Source organism: Uranotaenia lowii, chromosome 3, assembly GCF_029784155.1.
Source record: "Uranotaenia lowii strain MFRU-FL chromosome 3, ASM2978415v1, whole genome shotgun sequence".
Taxonomy (NCBI): domain Eukaryota; kingdom Metazoa; phylum Arthropoda; class Insecta; order Diptera; family Culicidae; genus Uranotaenia; species Uranotaenia lowii.
Window position 1 is genome coordinate 189788483 of NC_073693.1, and position 27386 is coordinate 189815868.

Consider the following 27386-nt stretch of genomic DNA (forward strand, 5'->3'; position numbering starts at 1 on the left):
TTCAGATTCAGATTTCAGATTCAGATTTCAGATTCAGATTTCAGATTCAAATTTCATATTCAGATTTCAGATTCAGATTTCAGATTCAGATTTCAGATTCAGATTTCAGATTCAGATTTCAGATTCAGATTTCAGATTCAGATTTCAGATTCAGATTTCAGATTCAGATTTCAGATTCAGATTTCAGATTCAGATTTCAGATTCAGATTTCAGATTCAGATTTCAGATTCAGATTTCAGATTCAGATTTCAGATTCAGATTTCAGATTCAGATTTCAGATTCAGATTTCAGATTCAGATTTCAGATTCAGATTTCAGATTCAGATTTCAGATTCAGATTTCAGATTCAGATTTCAGATTCAGATTTCAGATTCAGATTTCAGATTCAGATTTCAGATTCAGATTTCAGATTCAGATTTCAGATTCAGATTTCAGATTCAGATTTCAGATTCAGATTTCAGATTCAGATTTCAGATTCAGATTTCAGATTCAGATTTCAGATTCAGATTTCAGATTCAGATTTCAGATTCAGATTTCAGATTCAGATTTCAGATTCAGATTTCAGATTCAGATTTCAGATTGAGATTTCAGATTCAGATTTCAGATTCAGATTTCAGATTCAGATTTCAGATTCAGATTTCAGATTCAGATTTCAGATTCAGATTTCAGATTCAGATTTCAGATTCAGATTCAGATTTCAGATTAAGATTTCAGATTCAGATTTCAGATTTCAGATTCAGATTTCAGATTCAGATTTCAGATTCAGATTTCAGATTCAGATTTCAGATTCAGATTTCAGATTCAGATTTCAGATTCAGATTTCAGATTCAGATTTCAGATTCAGATTTCAGATTCAGATTTCAGATTCAGATTTCAGATTCAGATTTCAGATTCAGATTTCAGATTCAGATTTCAGATTCAGATTTCAGATTCAGATTTCAGATTCAGATTTCAGATTCAGATTTCAGATTCAGATTTCAGATTCAGATTTCAGATTCAGATTTCAGATTCAGATTTCAGATTCAGATTTCAGATTCAGATTTCAGATTCAGATTTCAGATTCAGATTTCAGATTCAGATTTCAGATTTCAGATTGAGATCTCAGATTTCAGATTGAGATCTCAGATTTCAGATTCAGATTTCAGATTCAGATTCAGATTTCAGATTCAGATTTCAGATTCAGATTTCAGATTCAGATTTCAGATTCAGATTTCAGATTCAGATTTCAGATTCAGATTTCAGATTCAGATTTCAGATTCAGATTTCAGATTCAGATTTCAGATTCAGATTTCAGATTCAGATTTCAGATTCAGATTTCAGATTCAGATTTCAGATTCAGATTTCAGATTCAGATTTCAGATTCAGATTTCAGATTCAGATTTCAGATTCAGATTTCAGATTCAGATTTCAGATTCAGATTTCAGATTCAGATTTCAGATTCAGATTTCAGATTCAGATTTCAGATTCAGATTTCAGATTCAGATTTCAGATTCAGATTTCAGATTCAGATTTCAGATTCAGATTTCAGATTCAGATTTCGGATTCAGATTTCAGATTCAGATTTCAGATTCAGATTTCAGATTCAGATTTCAGATTCAGATTTCAGATTCAGATTTCAGATTCAGATTTCAGATTCAGATTTCAGATTCAGATTTCAGATTCAGATTTCAGATTCAGATTTCAGATTCAGATTTCAGATTCAGATTTCAGATTCAGATTTCAGATTCAGATTTCAGATTCAGATTTCAGATTCAGATTTCAGATTCAGATTTCAGATTCAGATTTCAGATTCAGATTTCAGATTCAGATTTCAGATTCAGATTTCAGATTCAGATTTCAGATTCAGATTTCAGATTCAGATTTCAGATTCAGATTTCAGATTCAGATTTCAGATTCAGATTTCAGATTCAGATTTCAGATTCAGATTTCAGATTCAGATTTCAGATTCAGATTTCAGATTCAGATTTCAGATTCAGATTTCAGATTCAGATTTCAGATTCAGATTTCAGATTCAGATTTCAGATTCAGATTTCAGATTCAGATTTCAGATTTCAGATTCAGATTTCAGATTCAGATTTCAGATTCAGATTTCAGATTCAGATTTCAGATTCAGATTTCAGATTCAGATTTCAGATTCAGATTTCAGATTCAGATTTCAGATTCAGATTTCAGATTCAGATTTCAGATTCAGATTTCAGATTCAGATTTCAGATTCAGATTTCAGATTCAGATCTCAGATTCAGATTTCAGATTCAGATTTCAGATTCAGATTCAGATTTCAGATTCAGATTTCAGATTCAGATTTCAGATTCAGATTTCAGATTCAGATTTCAGATTCAGATTTCAGATTCAGATTTCAGATTCAGATTTCAGATTCAGATTTCAGATTCAGATTTCAGATTCAGATTTCAGATTCAGATTTCAGATTCAGATTTCAGATTCAGATTTCAGATTCAGATTTCAGATTCAGATTTCAGATTCAGATTTCAGATTCAGATTTCAGATTCAGATTTCAGATTCAGATTTCAGATTCAGATTTCAGATTCAGATTTCAGATTCAGATTTCAGATTCAGATTTCAGATTCAGATTTCAGATTCAGATTTCAGATTCAGATTTCAGATTCAGATTTCAGATTCAGATTTCAGATTCAGATTTCAGATTCAGATTTCAGATTCAGATTTCAGATTCAGATTTCAGATTCAGATTTCAGATTCAGATTTCAGATTCAGATTTCAGATTCAGATTTCAGATTCAGATTTCAGATTTCAGATTCAGATTTCAGATTCAGATTTCAGATTCAGATTTCAGATTCAGATTTCAGATTCAGATTTCAGATTCAGATTTCAGATTCAGATTTCAGATTCAGATTTCAGATTCAGATTTCAGATTCAGATTTCAGATTCAGATTTCAGATTCAGATTTCAGATTCAGATTTCAGATTCAGATTTCAGATTCAGATTTCAGATTCAGATTTCAGATTCAGATTTCAGATTCAGATTTCAGATTCAGATTTCAGATTCAGATTTCAGATTCAGATTTCAGATTCAGATTTCAGATTCAGATTTCAGATTCAGATTTCAGATTCAGATTTCAGATTCAGATTTCAGATTCAGATTTCAGATTCAGATTTGAGATTCAGATTTCAGATTCAGATTTCAGATTCAGATTTCAGATTCAGATTCAGATTTCAGATTCAGATTTCAGATTCAGATTTCAGATTCAGATTTCAGATTCAGATTTCAGATTCAGATTTCAGATTCAGATTTCAGATTCAGATTTCAGATTCAGATTTCAGATTCAGATTTCAGATTCAGATTTCAGATTCAGATTTCAGATTCAGATTTCAGATTCAGATTTCAGATTCAGATTTCAGATTCAGATTTCAGATTCAGATTTCAGATTCAGATTTCAGATTCAGATTTCAGATTCAGATTTCAGATTCAGATTTCAGATTCAGATTTCAGATTCAGATTTCAGATTCAGATTTCAGATTCAGATTTCAGATTCAGATTTCAGATTCAGATTTCAGATTCAGATTTCAGATTCAGATTTCAGATTCAGATTTCAGATTTCAGATTCAGATTTCAGATTCAGATTTCAGATTCAGATTTCAGATTCAGATTTCAGATTCAGATTTCAGATTCAGATTTCAGATTCAGATTCAGATTTCAGATTCAGATTTCAGATTCAAATTTCAGATTCAGATTTCAGATTCAGATTTCAGATTTCAGATTCAGATTTCAGATTCAGACTACAGATTCAGATTTCAGATTCAGATTTCAGATTGAGATCTCGGTTTTAGGTTTAAGATTCTTATTTTGATTGCATTATTATCAGACTTAGCGTTCAGGTTCTTCAGTGCAGATTCAAATTCCAGTGGGAATTTGTAAGAGTAAAACAATCATTAGAAAGGGAACCAGAAATATTTTTTTTTCAACAGAATTTGTTGAACAAATAAGTTTGCACGATCAACAGCGATTAAGACGTTTAATTCCTTGATTGCACTGTTTTTTCTTTAGTGGAAACCTAAAAGCATTCGAAGGAAATGAATGACAAAGAAGTCACCTTGTTTCCGATCAGTGGTTTTCAAACTTTTTTCACTCACCGCCCCCTTTTGCAAAAATTTTGAACTCAACGCCCCCCTGAGTAAATTTTTAGAAATTCTAAAAAAATGATAATCTGGATCGTTGAAAAATCTTCAGCTTTTGGTTTTATGTTGATGTAAGAATCAAATCAAAATTCTTTCAAATTTATATGAGGCCCTAAGAGCCAAGGGGTGGGGGGCAAAGTTGCCGAAATCACAGAAAAAAAACTATAATTTCACAGAATTTTTAGCCAGTTTCCGTCACAGAATCTGTGTCACGAACACAGAATTCTAGGAATATTCACAGATTTCACAGAATTTTAAAAGTTTGGACGTTTTTTTTTATAATTCAATTTTTAATTTAAAATTATTTAAATTTAAAATTATCTTTGAATGGGAAAAATATGATAAAATTGGTAATGTTAATTGATTTTTCTGAAGCAATATTAAAAAATAGCGCAATTTGACATGATTTTGATACCCAACTTGGGAATATAATAAGTGTAGAAATGGTCAAACGATGCTCTATATTTCAAACTACATCTCGTGATTTATCAGATTTTTAGAATTTTATTTTCATACTATTTCCTTCGAAATAAAAATGCAATCTTTAGAAAAAAAATGCAAAGTTTCCTGGACAATTCCTTAAACTGATTTATTGATTGTTTTGATATAATATCAAATATCTAAAATTTTTGTAAACAAAATTCTATATTCACAAATAATTTGTATTATTTAATACAAACTAATTACTGTCCAGTCGGCGAAATAACGTAAAAGGACAGTATAATTTCTTGATATCTGAAATTGAGTCATGTTCAAAGTTATATCGCATTCACGGGTCTTAAGACTAAATTAGATTCGAATGACTGAATTCCGGCAATATCAGTGATAACAGAATGGATTAAAAGTTTATCCATTGACAATGGCACAATTGATTTTTTCAATCAATTGAAACAAAGATAAACAAGTAAAAACGTAAAGTAAAAATCACTTACCTGAAATAATTCTTTCATATTCGTTCCAAAAAGCTATCACCAAATCACAGATGAATACTTTTTGCACAGATTTTTTCGAAGGTTTTGTCTGTTTAGCAGATTTTTTAAGACACCACTTTTTTGAATTATCAAGCATTGCCATATAAAATTAATCTTTTTAAGTAAAACTCAAAATAATTATAGGGGAGAGTGGGGTATCGTGGGCCATGGGGAAACGTGGGCCACTTGTAATATCTCAGATGTGTGTTGAGATAAAAATCTTAAACCAACTGTCATCGTCGTTGCTTTGCGTGAGCATGTATTCCTACATGGTTTTGACTGAAATACGCATCATATGCTTCTTTCATTTATCAAGCTAAAAAAAGTTAGAGAAAATTACTTACATAATTAAAAAAACACCCGCTAATTTCATCGATGGGGAACCTAAAGTGCATAAAAAAAAATATGCTCATACGCTTATGATCTTATTTTGGTCATGATCTTTCACGCGGAAAAGGAATTTTTGATGAAACATCAATAAGTCACACAAACGCAACCAATTTGTAAATCATAGCTTGTGGGGAATCGTGGGCCACACATCTTAAATCACCTACATTTTTATGTTTTTATACACATTCAGAACTTAAAATACGTTTTACCTATCTGCAAAGTTTTCTTAAGCCAAATGAAGAGTTATGAAAAATATTTTGTCCATCCTATATAAGAAATTTTGCCAAAACGTTCGCGAGCCAGGTTTTGGAATCTATGCGATCATACACCGCTCTCTTTTTTATTTAATCATCTGAAATTGCTTTTAAGTAACGAAATGAATTAAGAAATCACAGTTTTGGGTCAACTCATAAACTTTGCATGTTATTTGGTCAATTTGGATTTGGTGGCCCACGATTCCCCACCATTTTTCAAAATCCAAAAAATATTGCTTTTTTTTCAAACAGTCAGAATTTGGGGAAAATAACTTATTAAAAAATTTAACCAATTCTGGCCTATGGGTGTCTAGTGTGGTGGCAGAAAGGAGAAGTTGCAACAGTTCGGACTAAACTAAATCACCTTCAAAGAATGTGTCTTTTGGGGATGTCCGGATCGTTCACTACAACTCCTACTGCAGCACTAGAGGCTCTGTTTTCTATCAAACCTCTACACTTGTTCCTAAAACAGGAAGCCTTCTCATGTGCTTTTCGTCTACAGGCAGTTGGTCTCTGGCTGTCAGGAAATATCGAAAGATCATCGAGTCATACAAATGTGTGGCCTGAATTAGTTAGATTAAACAAGTTTAATCTAGCGCCAAACGATTTAACACTCTCTAGTAGTTTTCCCTACATGGGGTTTAAAGTCAAATTTCCTTCTCCTCAAGAATGGTTATCAGGTTTCGTAGAGGACCAAATGTCCTCTCATATTGTATTCTATACTGACGGTTCATTATCAAACGGCCGTGCAGGTGCAGGAATTTACTGTCACGAGTTGAACATAGAATATGCTCAACCTCTAGGAAAATATTGTACAGTCTTTCAGGCTGAGCTATATGCTATTATGTATGGAGTGCAAATTGCACTTCAAAAGAAGATTATGTTCAGAACAATTTATTTCTGTTCGGATAGCCAAGCAGCTATCAAATCACTCAGTGCTTCCAGTTCTAGATCAAAACTGGGCATGCCGGAAAGCAATCGAAGAACTTGCTGAAGGCAATGGATTAAACCTTCTATGGGTACCCGGACATAAGGGAATTTTTGGAAACGAATGCGCCGACGAACTCGCTAGAGCTGGGTCGGAAAAGGAATTTTACGGACCAGAGCCGTCTGTCCCAATATCACCATGTTGGTTCAGAAACCAAATTCAAACTTGGTCCTCTAACCAGCATGAACGATACTGGGAAGAGTTGGACACTTGTCGTCAAACTAAATTATTTTTACAAAAACCATCTCCAATCATATCGAGTTACTTATTAACTTTAAATAAATCTCATTGCAGCATCTTGATCAGAGCACTCTCCGGTCATTGTAAACTCAACTATCACATGCACAACATTCAGCGTGCTGAATCTCCAGTATGTGGTAGTTGTGAATCAGATGTGGAAGATCCCTTCCATCTTATATGTAACTGTCCCTCATTTACCAGACTACGTTTTCGTACTCTGGGATCTTACGCTTTAAGCGAATCTGAGTTTGAGAAATTAAACTTAAAAAACATTCTATCATTCCTTACCGAATGTAGAAAAGAGCTTTAATGCTAATAATCCCTAGTGGAAAGGCTTTATGCCATCTTAAATAGATTGAATTTATTTCTTCCTTTTATAGGTTTTTCAGGTTTCTCAGGTAAATGATGAAATCTTGGATAAAAAAAGGCTAGGCACAATTTTCCCGTATGTTTGGATAACGTGCCGCTATTAAGCCTACCCCCATTCTGATACCTGATACCTGGTCAATTTGGATTTGGTGGCCCACGATTCCCCACCATTTTTCAAAATCCAAAAAATATTGCTTTTTTTCAAACAGTCAGAATTTGGGGAAAATAACTTATTAAAAAATTTAAAACAAATACCTTATGGTACCTTGAAAATGTAGAAAACCATACCATTTTTTTATTTCATTTTATCTTTTATTATAAAGAAGTTATGGAACAACGAAAAAAAGTGGCCCATGATTCCCCACTCTCCCATACAAAACAAGACCAAAAAAAATTTGCTTGCAGCTGTGTGATATTATCGATATTTTAGTCTTGAGCCTGATGTTTAGTTTTGTAACGAAATTTCATTGTTTTGCATCGAATTTACTCGTTTTTATTAAAAATCTACGTTGCTTCGTGATTTGTGAATTATGACCTCACCGCCCCCCTAAGCCCTTCCAACGCCCCCCAAATCTCAAAATCGAGCACACCGCCCCCCTGGAAGCTTTCAACGCCCCCAAGGGGGCGGTAGGGACCACTTTGAAAACCACTGTTTCCGATGTACCCCCAAATTATTTATCAATACCTATTATTAATGAGTTTCGTGATCAATTGTTTGGTTTCCTTCAACTAGTTTCCCAATCGGATGTTTTCGATGATATGCTCCAACGATTACCAAAAACTGACAAAATTAATACTCGGTAGCAAAAATGCATTCTATACCACTTAACCAATTGTATAAAGCTAGCTGATCCGATCCCTCATAATGGCGGTGGTGAACTTGAGGCTATAACTGTCTCCTCAAAACTAATTTCGACTGTAGAATACGTTTATGTAGGAACAATTGAACTGTATAGATAAAAAGCCGGGTCGGGGTGGGGTCGTTCATCAGTGTCCGCGACCTACCGAATGAGCACAAACGAAGCGCTTCAATGAATGATTTTATGTCGTACGTAGGTCTACATTAGATGAAGGCAACGACGACGACGACAACGGACACGGACCCAGTGATCCATAACTGATTGTCGACTTGTTTTTGTTTGCTTTTTGATATTTATCGATTGATGGCGTGTTGTGGCTACAATACTTTAAACCGCAGACCGTTGGCAAAATATTCCCGGCCTGCCAGAATCAATTTCCAGCAGCAGCGTGTGAAAGTATACTCCACAGGCGGATTTCGATAGTTTTTGATTGATGGGGAAAAAATTATGTAGTGTTTACACTACTTGAAGAAACTACTAAATGAAGCCCTCTCGATAAGACTCAAGTAGATACCTAGGAAGAAAAGTATAGTGAAAAGGGAATACCGAACTGATCGAGAGCAGCTGTTCTTCGAGATAGAACTCACTTGTTGTGTCGAAGAACATTCGAAATCTTGGTGGCACCAGAATTCACGATCTTCTTCATTTTCCACCATTCATTAGAGCCTGGGAGTTCTAGATTCAATGGGAACAGATCCCGTCTCATGCCAGCCTGCCGTTGTTCCATCTATTCATCCATCCATCCGTCCATTCGTCGGTTTGTCGGCCGCCATCCAGAACAGGTTTTTATCTTCTCTGTTGTGTCGTAATTAAACACTTCCTCTTGGAGACCGGCTGATCTTATTCACATACCATGAAGACGATGACGTTGAATTCTTGGAGGTTTTTATCGGTAATCGAGGACGGGCCTCTTTATAATGTTTTGTCCGAGTAGTTGTTTTGTCATTAAAATGTTTTAAATCATTTAAAGAAAAATGAATTTGAATATTTTTGAAATTGAAGCCACTTCCTACATTTAAGCATTTAAAAATAGAATAAACGTTCCAAAATACAAAGACACATTTCATGCGTTTCTACGCTAACAAAATTTTTATTCCAAAGCGAATAAAAAGGCGAACTGGTTAAAAATTTGAAATTCTGAAATCACATTAACATTTTTTTATAAAAAAAGTGTAGTGTCAGACTTGGGGTAACATGCAACACGATTGAACTTCAAGAACTTAAAAAAATATAATGTTAACAGTTATTCATACGGTTTATGCACCAAAAGCAACTATTTTGATTGGACATCACATAAATGTTCTGAAAAAAATTGTCAGTTTTTTTTGTAATTTTTAATGGCTTAGAGAATGGGGAAACTGGCAACAGCTTTTTTCAATGAGAAATGTAAAGAAAACATCTGAAAAACTTATCAACGTTCTCAATGATTGTCCTAAAGTTTCATCCCTCGTTCAACAAGTTTGAATTACAAGACTCTTTCAAAGATATTTTTGAAAAAAAAAGTTTAGTAAGAGAAGTAGGGGAAAGTTTTAGTGATCTTTTGCGTGCCTTAAATTATAAATCGCCCAACAGTTTTACAGCCGAATCCAAATTTTTGTTATGTTTAAATCAAATTCTCATCTTGTTTTGTCAATAAAGTCGGTACACATAATTACAATATATTCTACCTACTTACGCCAAACCAAAAAAATTGGATGTGTGATCCCAAGCAACCTAAAGTCTCGTTAAAAAGGTCGAACACAGCTTAATCATCATAATCAATGTGCTGAAGTTCGTTTTATTCAGCCCAAAATTTAAGTTCTTATTGAAACTTTGAAGTTCTATTATAGATTTGAACGGCCTTCTATTCAGCCCACAAGCAAACGTTTAATCAGCAAAAACAAAAAATGATTCTCCTCTCCTCTCTTACTTTGGTCACCACCAGGCTCAGATTCATGATTAAACTCACGATTCCAATTTAAGATTCAGTTTCAAGATTCAATATTCAGATTCGAGATTCAGATTTAAGACTCAGATTCAAGATTATGATTCAAGGTTAAGTATATCCTGACACAAAATCCACTTAAAAGATTCTCATCACACTTCTATACAGGATTAAATAGAACGTACTAACTCAAACAAAAAATCTTCAAAAAAGTGTATAAAATTTCAAATGCTGACAAAAAACGTTGAAAATTGACTTGAAACAGTGCCAACTATTGCGCCGTTCAAAAGTTACATTTCAAATTTTCTGCCAATTTTTGCCCAGTTTTCGAAAAGGCGTAATCGTATATAAACTCATAATGAAACTAATGCAGCTCTAAAATAGACGGGTCAATTCATTGCTAAATAAATTTAATAAGAGTTATTTTTGGCTGGACAGAATTTCACTTCCTTTATTTTTGCACTACTGAGGCAGTAAAAATAACTAACAGTTTTGGAATAAGTTTTTGCACTTCTTCGGCGGTTATCTTCAGAGGACGAATCGGCAATATCCAATCAATTAGGAACATTCTTGCCGATCAGTCTTACCCATCAAAAAACTGATTCTAGTCATCTCAAAGCAGGTTACTTTCGAGTATCGCTTTTGCATCCCATTGTTCAAAATTCTGCACTTCTTGCTTGAAGAAAAGAGCAATAAACTTTTAAAATATTTTTCCATTATGCAACGTAACGAAAGTTTCATGAAACTTCAACAGCGATTTTCTTGAAACATGCCAAACAGTTCATACAACCTGTTAAAATACATTTAAGAAAATTTAAAAAAAATCTTAATTGTGTAGCCAAACTTATACGTTTACCATCAGCCAAAGTTGTTCATAAAAAGTACACTGAGGTTTTTTATAACGCAGATTGATTTTGCTCATTTTTTCTTACACGAGATCTATTTACAGTGATTTTTGACATATGCACCCTTTTTTCCACGGTTCTCGCAACTTAACACGTTAATTCAGAGAAAATACTTCAAGTCGTACATGTGATACCGCGTTAAAAACCATTGTGAAATTTTTATTTAAAAAAAACAGTTTGTTTGGTATTTTGTTCCAAAGTTTGAAAACATCAAGAAAACTTCCACCTTTATATAGGATCTAAGCAAGCCTTGGTCGAGTGCGGTCGTGTTTTTCTCGCTCGTGAATTTTTTTGCGCTTGAATTTTCAGGAAAAATTAAAATTTTTAATATCTAACAATTTCTTATTGTAGTGAAGTCCGGTTTATCCGAAATTTTTTTCGTCTGATTGCAGAAATGAAGAAAATGTTTTTTCCACGAGTTGAATTCCGAATCGGTGTCGTGCGTTATGGTTCTCCTATTTTAATTATTTTAGTGCGGTTCCCGATTGGTTCAGCAGGATTTCATTTTTTTTTTTTTTCAAAGTGCGTGGAGTGTGAAGCAAAGTCACTGGAGTGAAAAACTATAGATAATAATAATTGAGGGAACGACAGAAAATGGTCAAAATCTGATTAAAGTGCGGCAAGTTCCCGTGTAGCCGGTTTACCGTTTAACTTGGAAGGAATAGTGTTCATTTGAAATTTTCAAAAGTAAACCACCCGCGCAACATGTTATCATAATCAATTGATTTGAACTTTTCAATGACTTTGTTTCTGTAATATTGCAAAAACGCACATAGATTTACGTCTCCGTAACTGAATCAATAGCTTAAAAATTGTTCCTCGTGCATTTTCATTCGCTTCGTGCAGTCGTGTGAAGTGTTTTGGTATGAACGTACCATATCGCCATCTTCAACAATTTCACTGGGAGTGAATGGATAACGAATATGACAAACGGACCTAGACTGCTACAGAAATTGAAAGCTAAGTAACTTTTCCTTATTTTTGAATTTTTTTTCAATATTTTTCTTTCAAAGATCACTTTAAAGGGAGGCTTGTTTGAAAATAATTTCAGAAGAATTAAAATTATCTACTTTAATAACCAAAAAGTATTAAACTACAAAAATATGAAGCAAAGATTGGTAACGAGCTTCAAAGTTTTTCAAAAGCAATTTCTGCAAAACATTTCTAAAATTCAATATGTTTTCAAATTGCATCATCTTTAACCTTTTGATTATTCACTCCACGTTTTAGTGGTTATTTGATATTTCAAGAGTGGTTTCGAGAATCATTGATGAGTTAGAGATTATAGCGAGGGAAACAGCTAGCTTGTAGAAAATTCGAATGGTTGCTTTTCTAATTATTTGAGAGTTAATAAATCTTTTTAAATTTCCTAATTAAAACACCTCGTAGATATTATTAGGAGTTTCCTTAGGAAATGTCTAGGAGCATAGGAGGTGTAGGTCAACCAAAATCGCACCATTTTCCAAAAATGGCTCCTGATTAAAACCTCTCCCTTACTAAAACAACCCTTCCTGAGATACTTGAATATAGATTCGCAGACGTATAGACGGTTTCTATAACTGGTGATACTGACTTATTGTTTCAGAGTTTTTCAAAACAAGGTCTTGAAGAAAACTGGAATAACAGATAAATGGTTGATCCAAAAAAGTATCTTACTAACAATCCTTCCTTCATCCCTCTTTGACTACTCGGACGTGGCCGGCGCCGTTATTGATCATTTTTCAAAGGGAGAGCATGAGTTTTGTGCATTGAGAATAAGATGCTTATCCCAAGCTGCATTCTTTTGGCCCTTGTACAAAATTGATGGCCTCGATCAATCACGGAGTAGCAACCATTGGCGACGTGGAACTCGTTCTACTTAGCCATGCCAGCGATCATGAAATTCGAAATGCATTGAATGATTTGATACAATATAATATTATAATTTTATTAAAACCATGAGAAATAGCAGAAATTTTGAAGACTAATAGTGTTTTCGTTTATTGGCAGTGACAACCTAGTTACCCACGAGTTTTGCCCTAGCTGCTGTTATTGTGTTCGTTTATTAATTCAGAAGTCCACTAGTTTTGCCCGAGATTTGAACCTCAAGCAGGCGGTTGCACCCCGTAAAAGTTGTCAGTGTTGGGGGTGAACATAGGTGTGAGTATATCAACCATATATTTGCATCGTCCCGGGTAACGATTCTGTTTGTTTATTCAGAAAAAGTTTTGCCCCGCGCTTGTGGAGAAAACGAAAACGGTATAATTGAAGCATTTCGGGCTTAATGATTTAAGGTGGATATAAGTAGTCAAACAAGCTAAGTTAAGCTAAGAAAACTTCCACCCTTATATACTTTGGACAATTGAGTCGAAAAAGGTGGTGTATAATATTTGGAAATTAAACTAAGATTCCGGCAAAAAAGTTTATCTCTATAATTTATAATTATCTGGATTCTGGGGGCAACTTTAACAATATTTTTTATCATAGATCGGCTTACGTGCTGCAAGAACAATTATCTGAATCAGAATCTTACTGTAATGCTAAGAGCTTCAGATTTATTCTGTATTGTCTTATAAAAGTTATGAAAAATGCTGCTTATTTTGAGATTTTCTGTTCATCATTGAATTCAAATTGAGACAAAAATTTTATTTCTCCCGGTGTCAGTCAGTTAACTTTGTAAAAGTTTCCAAGAAAAAAGCGGGACATTTTGAAGAAAAAGCGGGACAGCGGGACATTCAACAAAAAAGCGGGACATGTCCCGCTTTTGCGGGACGGATGACAACCCTATGTTAAAACTGGCTAAAATTTGGTTTTTTTCTCAGTTTGATTTTGACAGTTCTCTTTGGTGTGTTTAAAGACATCTGGTGGCCCAGCCAAAAAACAAAAACGATCGTTGGAAATTTTACACAAGTTTCGCAGGCTAGCTTGTACGTCTGTTCTCTGTGGGATTATTAAGTTGTATCTAGGGGAGGAAGACTGAAATTCGCTGTATCGTTTTTTTACTGTTCGGCAAAAAACCAGCAATTGTTGAAAAGATTTGTAATCGATCAAATTTTATCTTTAGATGATCAGTTTTGTGTAGCGAATCATGTAACTCAGTTGTTTGGATGCTACATTTAAGTCTTCTGAGTTAGTTGCGGCAGATTCAAAAGTTAACATCGAAATCGAATACACCAGCTAGATTATCCAATACCAGTCTATCTCTGTCGTAAATATGAACTTCGAACTATATAAAAATGTTGTCCATGGGAACTACCCAAAATCGAAATCTGTTTTTTAAGCTATTTTTAAGAACAACCATTGATCAATTTTTATTTATCAGCTTCAGGAACTTCAACGAAATTTGAGCGACTTAATACGCCTGAACATGTAAGAATTTGCCAGAGTGAAACAAAACCAAATTAAATAATTTAATGCAAAACAAGTGCTTTTTAGCATCAAAAAAGTTTTAATGAAAATATTAAATAAGATAGTAAAATTTTGAACCTTCGCACTTGTCGGTAGATTGATGAGAGAAATTTGACAGTTGAATTTTTTTTTCTTTTTTAATTCAGTCTTCCTCCCCCAGAGTTGTATATGGTATTTAAAATTCAGATCAAGGGGGCATGTCCGAAATTGTATTTCTATATTTTTTGTCCTGTAGAATTATAATAAATTATATGAATTGATATTTCGCTAAATTTTTGAAATTTTCTCTCTGGCAATGTTTAATAAGTACCTACTAATTGATTATTTTATTAATCTTTCCAGATACCAACGAGACCTGTTCAACAGTGGCCAATGATGATTCCTCAATCAAAGATGGAAGGTTAGTCGATACGAGTTTTTAACTTTAATTTTTTTTGTTTAGATCTTACTTAATGATGTGAACACTCACGAAGGTATGATCACATCAAATGATAAATTCAGATTTGTATCATATTCGATTTTTTCCCTTTTGCATCTACGCTGCATTTAAAGTTGCTTTTAAAGTTTTCTATTTTATAAGCAAATTTTATTAAGTGGATATTGAGATTTTTTTCTAAATCGAAGATGTGCGTTCATTTGACAAGAGGAAGGAATATCGAGCTACGTTCTACCTAAGTTGATGTTAATGTTTGCTTATTAATCAATGTTTCAATTAACCGATGATGTGCTAAAGCTTCTAGGTACTTTGATAAAGTTTCATCGATTTAAAACAAAGTTAGTAAAATAAGCTCCTGATAAGGAAAACTCATTAAAAACCTTCTCAATTTAGAAGCCCTACTTTCACGAGACGAGAGCATCTCTCTAGTATGATCAACTAGACGTGTGTTAGACATACTAAATATCTTTTGTTTGTCACATGTCCTAGTTACCTTTTTGCCGCTGGGTTTTTGCTTTCATTTCACATCTCAAGCTTGTTTGAGGTTATTAAAAATGTATACCAAATGTAGGCTCTCTGAATGATGAACCATCATGAGCTTAAATAGCAAATGAAAATCAAACATCATCTCGGGAAGCTTTAATCTCCGTTCCATTTTTAAGCGACAGATGTGAGTGAGAAAAAACGGTCAGGATAGTTATCAATTTTTTAGAATAGTTTTGATGAAAATGAAAAATCGTTTGGCATCATTAACTCAAAATCTACCATTTTGTCACTTATACCCCTTTGGCTCTGAGGGCCTCAAATGGTTAGTAAGAAAAGAAACAGTCTTATTGAGTTCAAAATAATTTTATCATTATGTAAGAGTAAAAAATAATATTTTTATCAGAGGAACCGAAAAAATGAATGAAATGTCATCCACGATAACGGAATCGAAAAAAATTAGGTCACTTCCGTTTTTTCTCCGTCCGTTTCGGTGAATACAAAAGGTCTTCCCCGCGCGACCACCCTAATTGGATCCGGTAATTCACACCAGAAGTGGTTTGTTGTTACAGCATTTCAATTCATTTTCTGAAAACCCAATTTAACACACAATTCACTTGATTCTTTTGGCTTCATGAGCCGTACCTACTTACTGGCCGGAGCATCTGACACAAGTAGGAGGTACCTACGATTGTAACAGTTCAATTTGGAGCGTGTCCCTTCCATTCATTTGCTGGACAGACGTTTGATACCGGTTTGTGGTTGATGATCCGAGCGAAGTTTAATGCTCGAAAGAGGCAGTTTACTTCCAGAACCCATCTGATATCTCAGAAATCGATGTTGAGATCGAGATTGATGTCAAGCATGTGATGCATGTAAACCTACCTAATCGTCTTTGATTTAAGACCTACATTCAATTTGTTAGCTTTATTTGAGAAAACTAAACTTAAGGTCAATATCTCATGTGATAATTTGGTGGAGGCTTGGCTGTGATTGAAATCCAAAGTTAAAACAATTACAAAAATTAAAATACTAAGAAAAACTTTATGGAATACTTGGAATATTATAGTTCTTGTAATTTTGGATTTTCTATAATTTTTGTACCTTATGTTAGAAATTTTAGCAAATTTTTCAAGTTTAGAAATTGGTGTGATTTTGGGTTTTTTTTCAGTACCCTTTTGAAATGTTTGTATTTCCCGTCATTTTTGTTTATTTTGTCGTTTGTTTGATTTGTGCAATTTTTATATTTTTTATATTGGTGTTTTTATTTTATTTATTTTTTTGTTAATTTTTTTATGTTTAGAATTTTTTTTGTCAAGTTCTGACGCTAAAGTGAAGTATACTGAAATGGTCCAGAAACTCTTAGGTGTAAAAAATGAGTACAATGCTTATTAATGAAAAGATAAGACAATCAAGCATGAACATTGCAATTGGTATTCTGATAAGTATCCGTCCGTTACAGAAATTCTAGTATCCATAACAAATAGTAAGATGTAAAACATTTGTAACTTTTTCAGCTTAATTCTATTAAAAAGGATTGGTGGAGAGTTGGACAGGGCATCGGACGATCCGAAAACTGATAACAATGGATTGTGGGTTCAAGTCAGCCGGAGTATTTTTTCGGCAATTTACTACTTGGGTACTTTAACAAAATTCTTCATTTGTTTCGAACAGTTGGAAGGGAGTAAAAAGAATCAAACCTGTCCTGTCCCAACCCGGTGGTAACGGCCCCATTGGTAGTGCTGCAATTATTGTTGATGAGTTAAGCATAAACAATATTAAAATGTGCCATCGACACTTACCGTATCGACACGGGTCAGAAACCTATCAGCCACTGCTGGGTTGTTATACATAATTTTTTTTATGTTTATCACTTTTATTATGGTTGTAATTTTTGTAACTTTGTACATTTTGCAATTTTTGTAAATTTATTAATTTCGTAAGTTTGGTTTTTCGCTTTTGTATTTTTTTTATTTTGTAATTTTTTAAACGTTCTCAATTTTGTAGTTAATGTTATTTTTGAAATTCTAATTTTTTTTTCAATATTTAGTTCCAAACCTTTTTTGCATTTTTTTTGCAATTTTTATCATTTAAGATTTGTTTTCATTATCGTAATTTTTATCATTTTTGAGATTGTACATTTTTTATGATTCTTTTTTGATAATCTAAGACAAAATTTATGAACCCTTTTAACAAAAGTCAAGTGGAAATGCCTTATAAAAATTTTAATGGGTTATGATCTTTGGAAACGGTTCTTCTCCAAATCGGAAAATCGAAATCTTATTTTTGATGACTCAAAGATGCATGAAACGCCGAGGTCTGGTGTTATTATGCAAAAAAACGACTTTCTGTGTTGTTTTCCGGAACTTTTAAGGGATGGAAAAGGTTTGTCTCGTAAAATAAATCACAACACGCTCCAAATTTATTCCACTTGCTAGTTTATGAAGCCTCTTGAGATTCATTTTTCATCAGGGAGGTTCACATATTTTTCACAAGGATGGTCAAAAAAGTTATTGAAATGACAAAAATACAATAGAAACGCTTTCCTATTACGAATGTTACTTCACCTCCAGTTACATAAAATTAAACAGAGATTTAAATAAAAATCAATTAAATGGCAAGAATAAGAAATATAAATAGATCAAACAGAAAAATTTAACAAATATATTGTAAAAAAAAGATAATAAAAATAGAAACGACACAAAATTATAACAATTAAAATTGAAATGACAAAGTCGATTACAAAAAACAAGCCGCAGTCCGTGTTGTAGAGGATAGCCTTGAAGTCTTCTAAGCCTACGGTTATGAGATCGAATCCTGATCACAGCATAAAGGGTGATACGGTCAAAATTTGATCAATATCAACTTAACGTATTTCTTTCAATTTTACATTTAAAAAACCTGAACAATCCTCATTTTGAAGGTGTGTGTGTGTGTGTAGAATGTTGCTCCTATTTTGATTTTGGAATTCACTCTTCAGTTGTCAAAATGCCGTCCAAAGAAGAAGAGCAGCGGGTTCGCGCATCGCGAAATGAAGATGAAGGTGGACAAGGTGGCTGTACAAAATCTGATGGCAGGGGTTAAGCGTAAGGCGGTTTGGATTTGGAAAAGCGGAAGCCTAACTTAATATATTTCCTGAATTTTATACTAATTAAACTTGAAAAAGAAATTTAATTTGATTTTTAAAATAAACGATTTCACCGATTTACACGCGTTTTCCCTTGACCAAATTTTGACCGATCACCCTTTAGAGAACACTAACATTCAATTTAATACAAAGAGTTCAAGAGGTTATTTGTTTTCAAGGCATTTTATTCAGGAGAAGTATAAAAACTGATTTCTCATCATAAATTATTTTTATAGGGTTGTTTTCCTTGGATTTTCTTTAATTTCTTCGAGCTAAAATGAAAACAATTTTTTCAACCAGATCGCATCACAATAACCTTTATCACGAAAAAAGTTATGGCGGTTCCAAGTTGTGCGATATTGCTCGGAACCTGTACACATGTATTTCTTTGTTTCAGTTGCGTATTTTCTGTAACAAGTTCAAAATAATTTTGAAAACTTTTATAGCATTTGATAAGGTTGTTGTGTTACGCAGATCAAACAAGGCAGACAAATTAAGGTATTAATAAGCTCGAAAATATACATTATTGAAGGTCAATGACCTAATTGATGACCTAATTAATGACTTAATTTTTTTAATATTTTATTTAAAAAGCAAATGAAATTTCGATGCGTTTTGATGTGCTATTTTATGATTTCCGTTGAAAAACTACAAAGTAATGCTGTTAAGCTTTGAAATATTGTTTTATTTCATTAAAAAAATCTAACCGAATCTAAATAACTCAAAAATAAAAATTTTAGGCATCTGAAAAAAATACATGTGCATTTAAATCGTAAAAAAAACAAAATTTTCAATTCTGGGGCTAATCTAAAGACCTCTTAAAGATATCAAATACTCAAAGACTATCTCCGGTGATGGTAGGAATAGTTATAATGTTATCTATTTAAATTTCAAAAATTGTAGCAATTACGTTGTATCTTTGAAACTGAAATATCTATGTAAAATCTGAATCCATGATTGAATGGAGGATAACAAATACATTAAAAATCAATTTTTGTTTTTCATTTAGATTTTTTGGTTCATCAGTTAACGGGTGTTAAATAAAAAATGAGAATATTTTCAATCACATATAAAAAAATTGTTATTTTTTTTTTCATCGATTTCAGTATTTTTTATTAATAACATAATGTATTTTCTTCAAAAAAATATCAGTGAATGTTTGAGTAAGGGCCGTGGTCTGATGTTCGACGCAACTTTGTCGCAATGCTCTCACAAAAACGTTGTACGGCACTTACGTCCATTTTCCGGATACAATTCCGGATTCTAGTAGTCAGTTGCTTCGTGTCCTTGGCCCTCCAATTGTTTTTATACACTAGGACACTGAGTGAGCCAAAGAAATCCTTTATTGGGCGGCACTGGGGCAAGTTTGTTGGGTTACGATTTTTCGGCACGAACGGTATCTTTTTCTCCTCAAGGTACGCCAGCCAGCCAGAACGAATGACGTCCAGCGGTATTTTTTGGTCATCCACCGACACTGTGATTTAACCGTCTCAATCTGCTCCTCCGTGTACTCCGGCGACCTCGTCTTTTTCCTGCAGACGATTCCTTCCATCTTGAGGGTACGATGGATCAATACGTGGGAGCAGCCATATTTCCGACCGGCGTCACGCAGGCTGGTTGCGCCCTTGTTGTCAAACAGCTTCTTTAACGATGTCTCTGCTTCATCATTATCGTCACCGGACGACCACTTCCGACCTTCCGCTCTTCGTTCAGGGAACCCAGGATACGATATACCGTACTGACAGGTACATTTTCTTCCTTAAAATGTGCCACCGTGAACTTTTTTCCTTGCTGGAAATGCGTTTCGTAGAACCGTACAATGCGTTCGCGGAGCACGTGCTGTTTCGACGCCATCTTTGCTTTGACTAAATTCAAACTAGCAAAACCAAACACGCCTACTGTTTCTAGGGAGCCCAAAGAGCAATTTTCTTGGAGAAAGAAAATTTTACGCTCTTTATTTTAGTTACTGAAAGGTATTGAAAACATTCTCATTTTTTATTTAACACCCGTTATCACGAAAAAAGTTATGGCGGTTTCAAGTTGTACGATGTTGCTCGGAACCTGCACACATGTATTAGGATTTCTTTGTTTCAATTGCGTATTTTCTGTAACTAGTTCAAAATAATTTTGAAATTTTTAATAGAATTTGATAAGATTGTTGTGTTACGCAGTTCAATTTAATAATACTGAAAGTAAAAATCAAGAAAATTAGCTCTTCTGAAATTTAGAATCACTGAAAAACATCTTTTTTTTAAATATTTCAAATAAAAAAATATATGGGGGGTCACCGACCAAATATTTTAAATTGGAGTGGAAATGAATAAGGAAAAGTTTTACTTTCAGCCTATGCTAAAATTAGCGTTACTGTATTTTTTTTCTTCAAGTTTTCTACGAAACACACCGTGACATGCAAAGCTTTAGAATAAACTTGCTGGTGCTCTTTTTACAACCAATTCACCGGGAAAAGTGTTTGTTTGCGAACCTTTGCGAATTTTAAAGATTTAGGAATGCAATTTTTTGTAACAAGCAAGAATGTTAAATTAATTTTAATTTTAACCTATTTGTAGTCTTTTTGGTTTTATTAATACGTTTCTACATTTTTAAGCTCCCGATCAGTTAGTGATGTTACCAAAAAAAATGGGTAACAAATTAAGGCATTAATTAGTTCGAAGATATACATTGTTGAAGGTCATTACTTATTTTTTTTTAAATTTTTTATTTGAAAAGCTAATGAAATTTCGATGCGTTTTGATGTGCTATTTTATGATTTCCGTTAAAAAAATACAAAGTTATGCTGTTTAGCTTTGAAATATGGTTTTATTTCATTTCCAAAAAAATCAACCGAATCTAACTCGAAAAATAAAAATTTTAGACATCTGAAAAAAATACATGTGTTTTTAAATCGTAAAAATTAACAAAATTTTCAATTCTGGGAATAATCTAAAGACCTCCTAAAGATATGAAATACTCAAAGACTATCTTCGGTGATTGTAGGAATAGTTGTAATGTTAAAATTTCAAAAATTGCAGCAATTACTTTTTTTTAAATGTTGTCTCTTTGAAACTAAAATATCTATGCAAAATCTGAATCCGTGATTGAATCAAGGATAAGTTATCAAAGATCGATTTTACTCAAAATCGATAAATTTTATCATCAAAACAAGAGCTGATAGACGAAATCTAACAAATGATTCGAATGCAGGACGCCAAAATCTTTCCAAAAACAGTTATTAAAACATAGGCACCAAAAATGCTGTTCCCTGGTATGATCTATTGTTAACTTCAACATTTTTTCACAAACCAATAATAGCTGCTTTCACCCTAAAAGTAATTTGCACAACGTTCGGCGCGCTCAAAACTGTTCTCAGCAGAGGCTTACGTATGGAGAGACCATATACATTAAACAAATGTCCTCTTAATCCATTCTGATCACAGCTTGTGCTGAGATGAGCGACCCTAATGGTGAGATTATGGTGTATGGTGAAAATATTTTCACGGTACAGCGCAGCACGCACAGCAGCGGTTTCCCCATTCACGTTTTCGGCTCAGTTTGCCGTCCGTGTTTGCTCGTGAAAGATCGCCGCGCGTAGCTACGCCATGCCTTAAGTGTCGTCTAGTGATGATCGTTTGATTTTTCCGGTGTGTGCTGATCGAAGTTCTTAAAGTGTATGAATGAATATGACGAAAAAATCAGTGTAGCGTGTTTTTTAAGGTGTAAAGTGTGTTTTTTTTCAGTTAGTTGTGCTTATTGAAAAAAATTAAAATGGTGGTGCTAAAAAATAAGGTTATGTCTTCGATTCTATTGGAGACTTCTACAACAGATTACTAGCATAATGATATATTCAAATTCAAATTTTTTCTAGAGTTGAGTGCACCAGCCTTAAAACTATGTTCATAAAGTTGAATGAAATTTTCTGCAAAATTCTGGAATTAAAATCTTAGCCAATTCAGTAAAACAAGATAAAAACAAAAAGAAAAAGTCTAGCAGACTTTACATGCGCCAAAAAAATGCAAATTCATCTGTCGCGAAAATAGAACACTCACATGGGACGTTTGATTTTTCGGATTCGCCGTCAGCCGCCTCGTCTGCGACGACGCTCGATGTCAACAATATGTTAGGTTCGCTTAAAAAAAAACGTTTTTCTCGTCGGCACCTTCACATGGGTTTAAGACGGAAACAGAAAAAAACAGCGTCCCGGTCGAGTAGAATCTGTTGGGAGTAAATTCTTGGGATTCGGAGATTAACTGCACTTCCAATCTCCTTCGATAAGGCTTGGAATAGATTCCGAAGTATCGCAGTTTCTCGTCAAGAACCTGCTAATTTCCTTTTTCTGTTGGATTTCAACCAAAAATATCCTAGACACACGAGAAAAAAAAATACGGGAACAGATTTTTATACATTACTTGATTTATTTGTATATTGCACAGTATCTGTGTGCATTGTTGTTTGTTTGAAACATATTAAATTTCAAACAAAATAACTAAATTGGTTTTTGACCTCTGACTTGAAGTGGTCTGCAATCGTTGTCCGTAGCAAGCGAACGCGGCACCCATCGTCTGTTTTCTAAGTTAACCTGGGCATAGTTACTTAGAAATTCCGACGTGTAACTAGGTTGAAATATGTACTTTCATTCTCATTTTGACAGTTGCCATGTAAGAAAAAAACTTTCTGTATCGAGCGCTCTATCGTTATTGTCAAAAAATACTTCCACAAACGAGGAAGTTATTTTGGTTGCAAATTCAAACTTTCAGCCATTAGAAGCACTTACTCCTTCTTTTAGCCACTCTGAAGATCGAAGATTCTTTAAATTTCTTGCAACCTTTATACAAAGATGTTTATTTGAATTTCATTAGGCGTGTGTTGAGGTCCAATCGTATAAAATTTCAAACTTCATCTGAAACATGATATAATTTGAGTAACGAACAACTCATTTCTGTGATAGAAATTCTCAACACCAACGCAACCATCTATGATGCTTCTTAAACTTCTTCCGCAGATCCAAGTGAGTGGAGTGAATATGTGAACTGGGCAGCAGTTGGTAATCTCGGTTGGTGCAAATTTAATTTTAGTTTGATGGACGCACCCGTAGGGCTACTTGCAGATGTCGCTACTTGTTGCTCGTTCAAAGTACAAACCATCAACCAACAAATGAACTCATTAGCGAAGATTTACTCATCCGTTTGTTGCCTGACGACGGGTCTGGGGATTATAATTTTTTTCAACTATGAATTATCTAGCTAAAAATCATAGGTTGAATTTCTTCCTGATGCCACAGACTTCAAAGCTATACTTTTACAAAACAAAATTTGTTTACTTGTTTTCATTAAAAAGGTTTTTTCCGTAAAAGATTTTTTTAAAAATCAGAACCATGTCGAAAATTAGCAAGCTCTTTAATTTGACGTTTTTTCTCCGAGAATTCCGAAATTTTACTTTTTGGACTTGGTAGGCTGCGGCTGAATGAAGGACAAAGCGTTGTTCATCTGACAGTAAAAATTATTAAAAAAATTTAAAAGCTGGAAGATTGAATTCAGGACAATCCGGACAAATGGCATCAAGTTCAACGTGGACTCCCCCGTGGATACCAGGACGAGTTTCCCAGGCAGAATGCATCCAGATACAAAATTGGCACAGTTTTGGTGAGCCCGTGCTGTTAATGTTTAAATGAGATTTAAAAAAATTTCCGCAACATTCATGTTTGACTTCAATTTGTCAAATTTATAGATTTCAAATTTATGGAGCCATCTTGATATTATATATTTTTTTTTATTTAATGATCCCGCGCCGATCTTCCGGTGCATAGGGCCGTGGTAAAAGACCTCCACTGTTGACGATCCGGAGCCAGCGTTTTCACCTGGTCCCAGTCAAGATTCTCGTCGACAGTTCGGATTTCAGCGGCTAGGCTTCGCCGCCACGAGTTTCTGGGCCTGCCTCTTCTTCGATGACCTTCTGGATTCCAGTCAAGCGTCTCTTTGCAAATCTCGTTTTCATCTTTTCGCAGCGTGTGCCCAATCCATCTCCACTTACGTTCCCGAATCTCGATTTCTAGCGCCCTTTGATGACACCGGCGATGATATTATATATGAGTAATTCAAATCGCAAAAGTTTGCAGATTTAGAATTTTGATTTTGAATTTTATTTAATAATTTCAAATTATTAATCAATATCAATTTTTTCAAGCCGGAAATCATAAATATGTAGGTAAATATAGAGGAATTTGAGTGTAGTTTAAAAGTTTTCTTCAGTTTTATTTCAAAACAATCATCCTAAGGATTTAAATGATTGGTTTTTAATATAATAATATTTCCAAATAAATAAACCACTGCTTGTGCCTCGTGAAGTATTGCATGAAAAGTGTTTTTGCGAAACTTTGATTGCGTTTTTCTCGCTTTGCCTTTTTGTAACATGTGACAATTATGCTGCCAACGGCAGTATACAATTGGGGAAATCTAATTCAGTATGAACTACAATAGAGTTGCAATGGTTGTATGTGAAAAATTTCATGATCGAATTTAACCCTTTAATGCATGACTTTTTTTTGCGAAGGGAAAAATTTTTTGACTTATCAAATTGTCTTCATTCAATTCAAAATCATGAAATGATTTCATGATAAATGATAATATTTTTTATATCTTTATAGTATGTTGTTTTAAAACAACATTGTGCACTCCATGGAGATTGATGGTTCCTTTCAAAGAAATGTATATAAAATAAATCAAATTGATTTTTTATTATTAAATTGAACATTTATTTGATGGTACTTATATTATGGGTTATGATAACGATAAAAACAGTTGTTGGTGGTTGTGTCGCAAAGTGATACTTGGCATTTCTCGCAAAATCTTTTTGTAAACCCTCTGCAATCGGCATATTTGCATCTTGCTTGCTTGTTTTTCTAAATTGCCTATTGAGAAGTTTGATTAAATTTTACTTTTTGAGATGGACCAGATTGGAAGGGATCACGAAGTACTCGTTTGAGAGGTTGATCCTTCCGTGGGCGTCATTTTTTTGGGAGTGTTCACCGATCTTACACAAAACTTCTGCCAACTAAAACCTGAATTCCCGTAGCATTAGTATTTTGGTATTTTTCGGGTCACGACGAATAACTGTCTTGTAGACCAGCCAAGAATTGATGATTGCCATATCCAAAACATGATATAAGAGTCGAGTGGTCCATTCGCGACTCTTAAATGAAATTTTGTATCTACCAATCAAACTGTCGAGTAGGTCTACACCGCTCATGTGCGCATTGTACTCCTGAACTGCTTTAGGACAAGGAATGGAAACTCGAATATGCTGTTTCTTATCAAATCGGCTTATAGTACCAAATGGCTCTGCTCCAACGTAAGAAGACAGCAAAGTGACCGGTTTGTTGTCCTTCCATCCAACAACACTGATATCGATTCCTTCAATGTTACATGTTCTTTCTTCGAAATATCTTCTATTAATCTCCTTTTTCATCAATTTTTAATTATCTCTTGGACCATTCCGACACAATCGCACTGCTACGTTTCCAGCTTCACCCAAATTTGGTTTCACTGAGGGCGACGATTTTGACCCAGATCTAGTAAAAATTTCGAATTTGTGGGCGAATCCATCCATTCCACAAAGAACAAATAATTTGAACCCCCATTTGTGGTGTTTATTTGGTAAATATTGCTTCATATATGAGCTCATTTACGTGGCACACATTTGCTCATCTACTGAGAGCTTCTGCTCGAAAGGTAAATGAACGAAACTTTCGTTAAAATGGTGAATGAATATTCGAACTTTGGCTAGTTGATCGAATTGTGGATGATCTTTAGGTAAAATTTCATCATTATTCGTAAAATGGAGATTTGATCGAATGCGTTCAAAATCATTCAAACACATGGCTGACCTTATTGGTTCATATCCAAACGACGCATTCCAATAAGAACGCACATTTGAGCAATTCATAACTGAACTATAAACGAGAATCCTGATAAAAATTCTAATTCAGATGTGTGCATAGAAAATGTGTTGGCAATATTCCTTTGCATGGCATACAAATTGCTTTCATCAACAATTTTTTGTTTAATTTCGGGTCCAAAAAAATAGGAAAAAAACTCGTAGGGGGTTTTACATCCCAATAATTCAACGGGAATACTACCTTGAGGGCGAAATTTTAGATAACTTTGGTTGAGTATAAGATTTTTTTGAGCCACTCTACATCCAAAGGTTTCTTCCGACTTGACTTAGAGCTACCTAATGACTTGTGTCCATCGATGACTTGTATGTCTATCTCGTCCTCTTCAGTATCATCATCCGTAGAACAATAATTTGCGTCGTGACATGCCCGAAGTTGCTCATAGTCTGGATTAGAGTCCGAATCATCGAATCCATCTTCCGAATCTGATAAATTCTCTAAATATTTCTGCAGTTCTGTATCACGCATCCTTTAAATAGAGAACAAGAAAAGCATACGTGACACGTTTTAGACATTTGTCAATGATTCTCAATGGAATGCATAATGTTGTTTTAAAACAACATCATGATTTCTGCTTATAAAATCGACATAGGGAGTTTTTCGTTCAACTCATCTACCAAAACACGTTTTTGAAATTAAAACAAACAATTTAATATATTTTTTGCCATTCTTACCTGCTGAATTGAATTTTTACGTTGCACTTTACGAGCGGAAAAAAAATGTTTACTACGGAGCACAATTTTTCGGCACTTAAAGTGAAATTTCTCCGATGTAAACAACAAATAAGTACTGCCAGTACCTCAGCTAAGCGTGTTTTAATCTCAGAAATAACTTTTAAGAATAAATTATATGAAAATTTTCAATACTTTCAGAGATATTTGAGTTTTTATTAGTGTTGTTTTAAAACAACACTATGCATTAAAGGGTTAAAAAAACAACCAAATACATTTGTAGATT

The 27386-nt window shown here is 33.9% G+C and overlaps 1 protein-coding gene across 1 annotated transcript in view; it reads left to right on the forward strand.

Annotated features, from left to right (window-relative positions):
* Window positions 1-27386, forward strand: part of LOC129758043 (tight junction protein ZO-1) — a 145548-nt gene that overhangs the window by 3054 nt on the left and 115108 nt on the right. The window contains exon 2 of the mRNA XM_055755468.1: window positions 14781-14838. Within this exon, the coding sequence (XP_055611443.1) occupies window positions 14781-14838 (58 nt within the window). The remainder of the gene's footprint in view (window positions 1-14780; window positions 14839-27386) is intronic.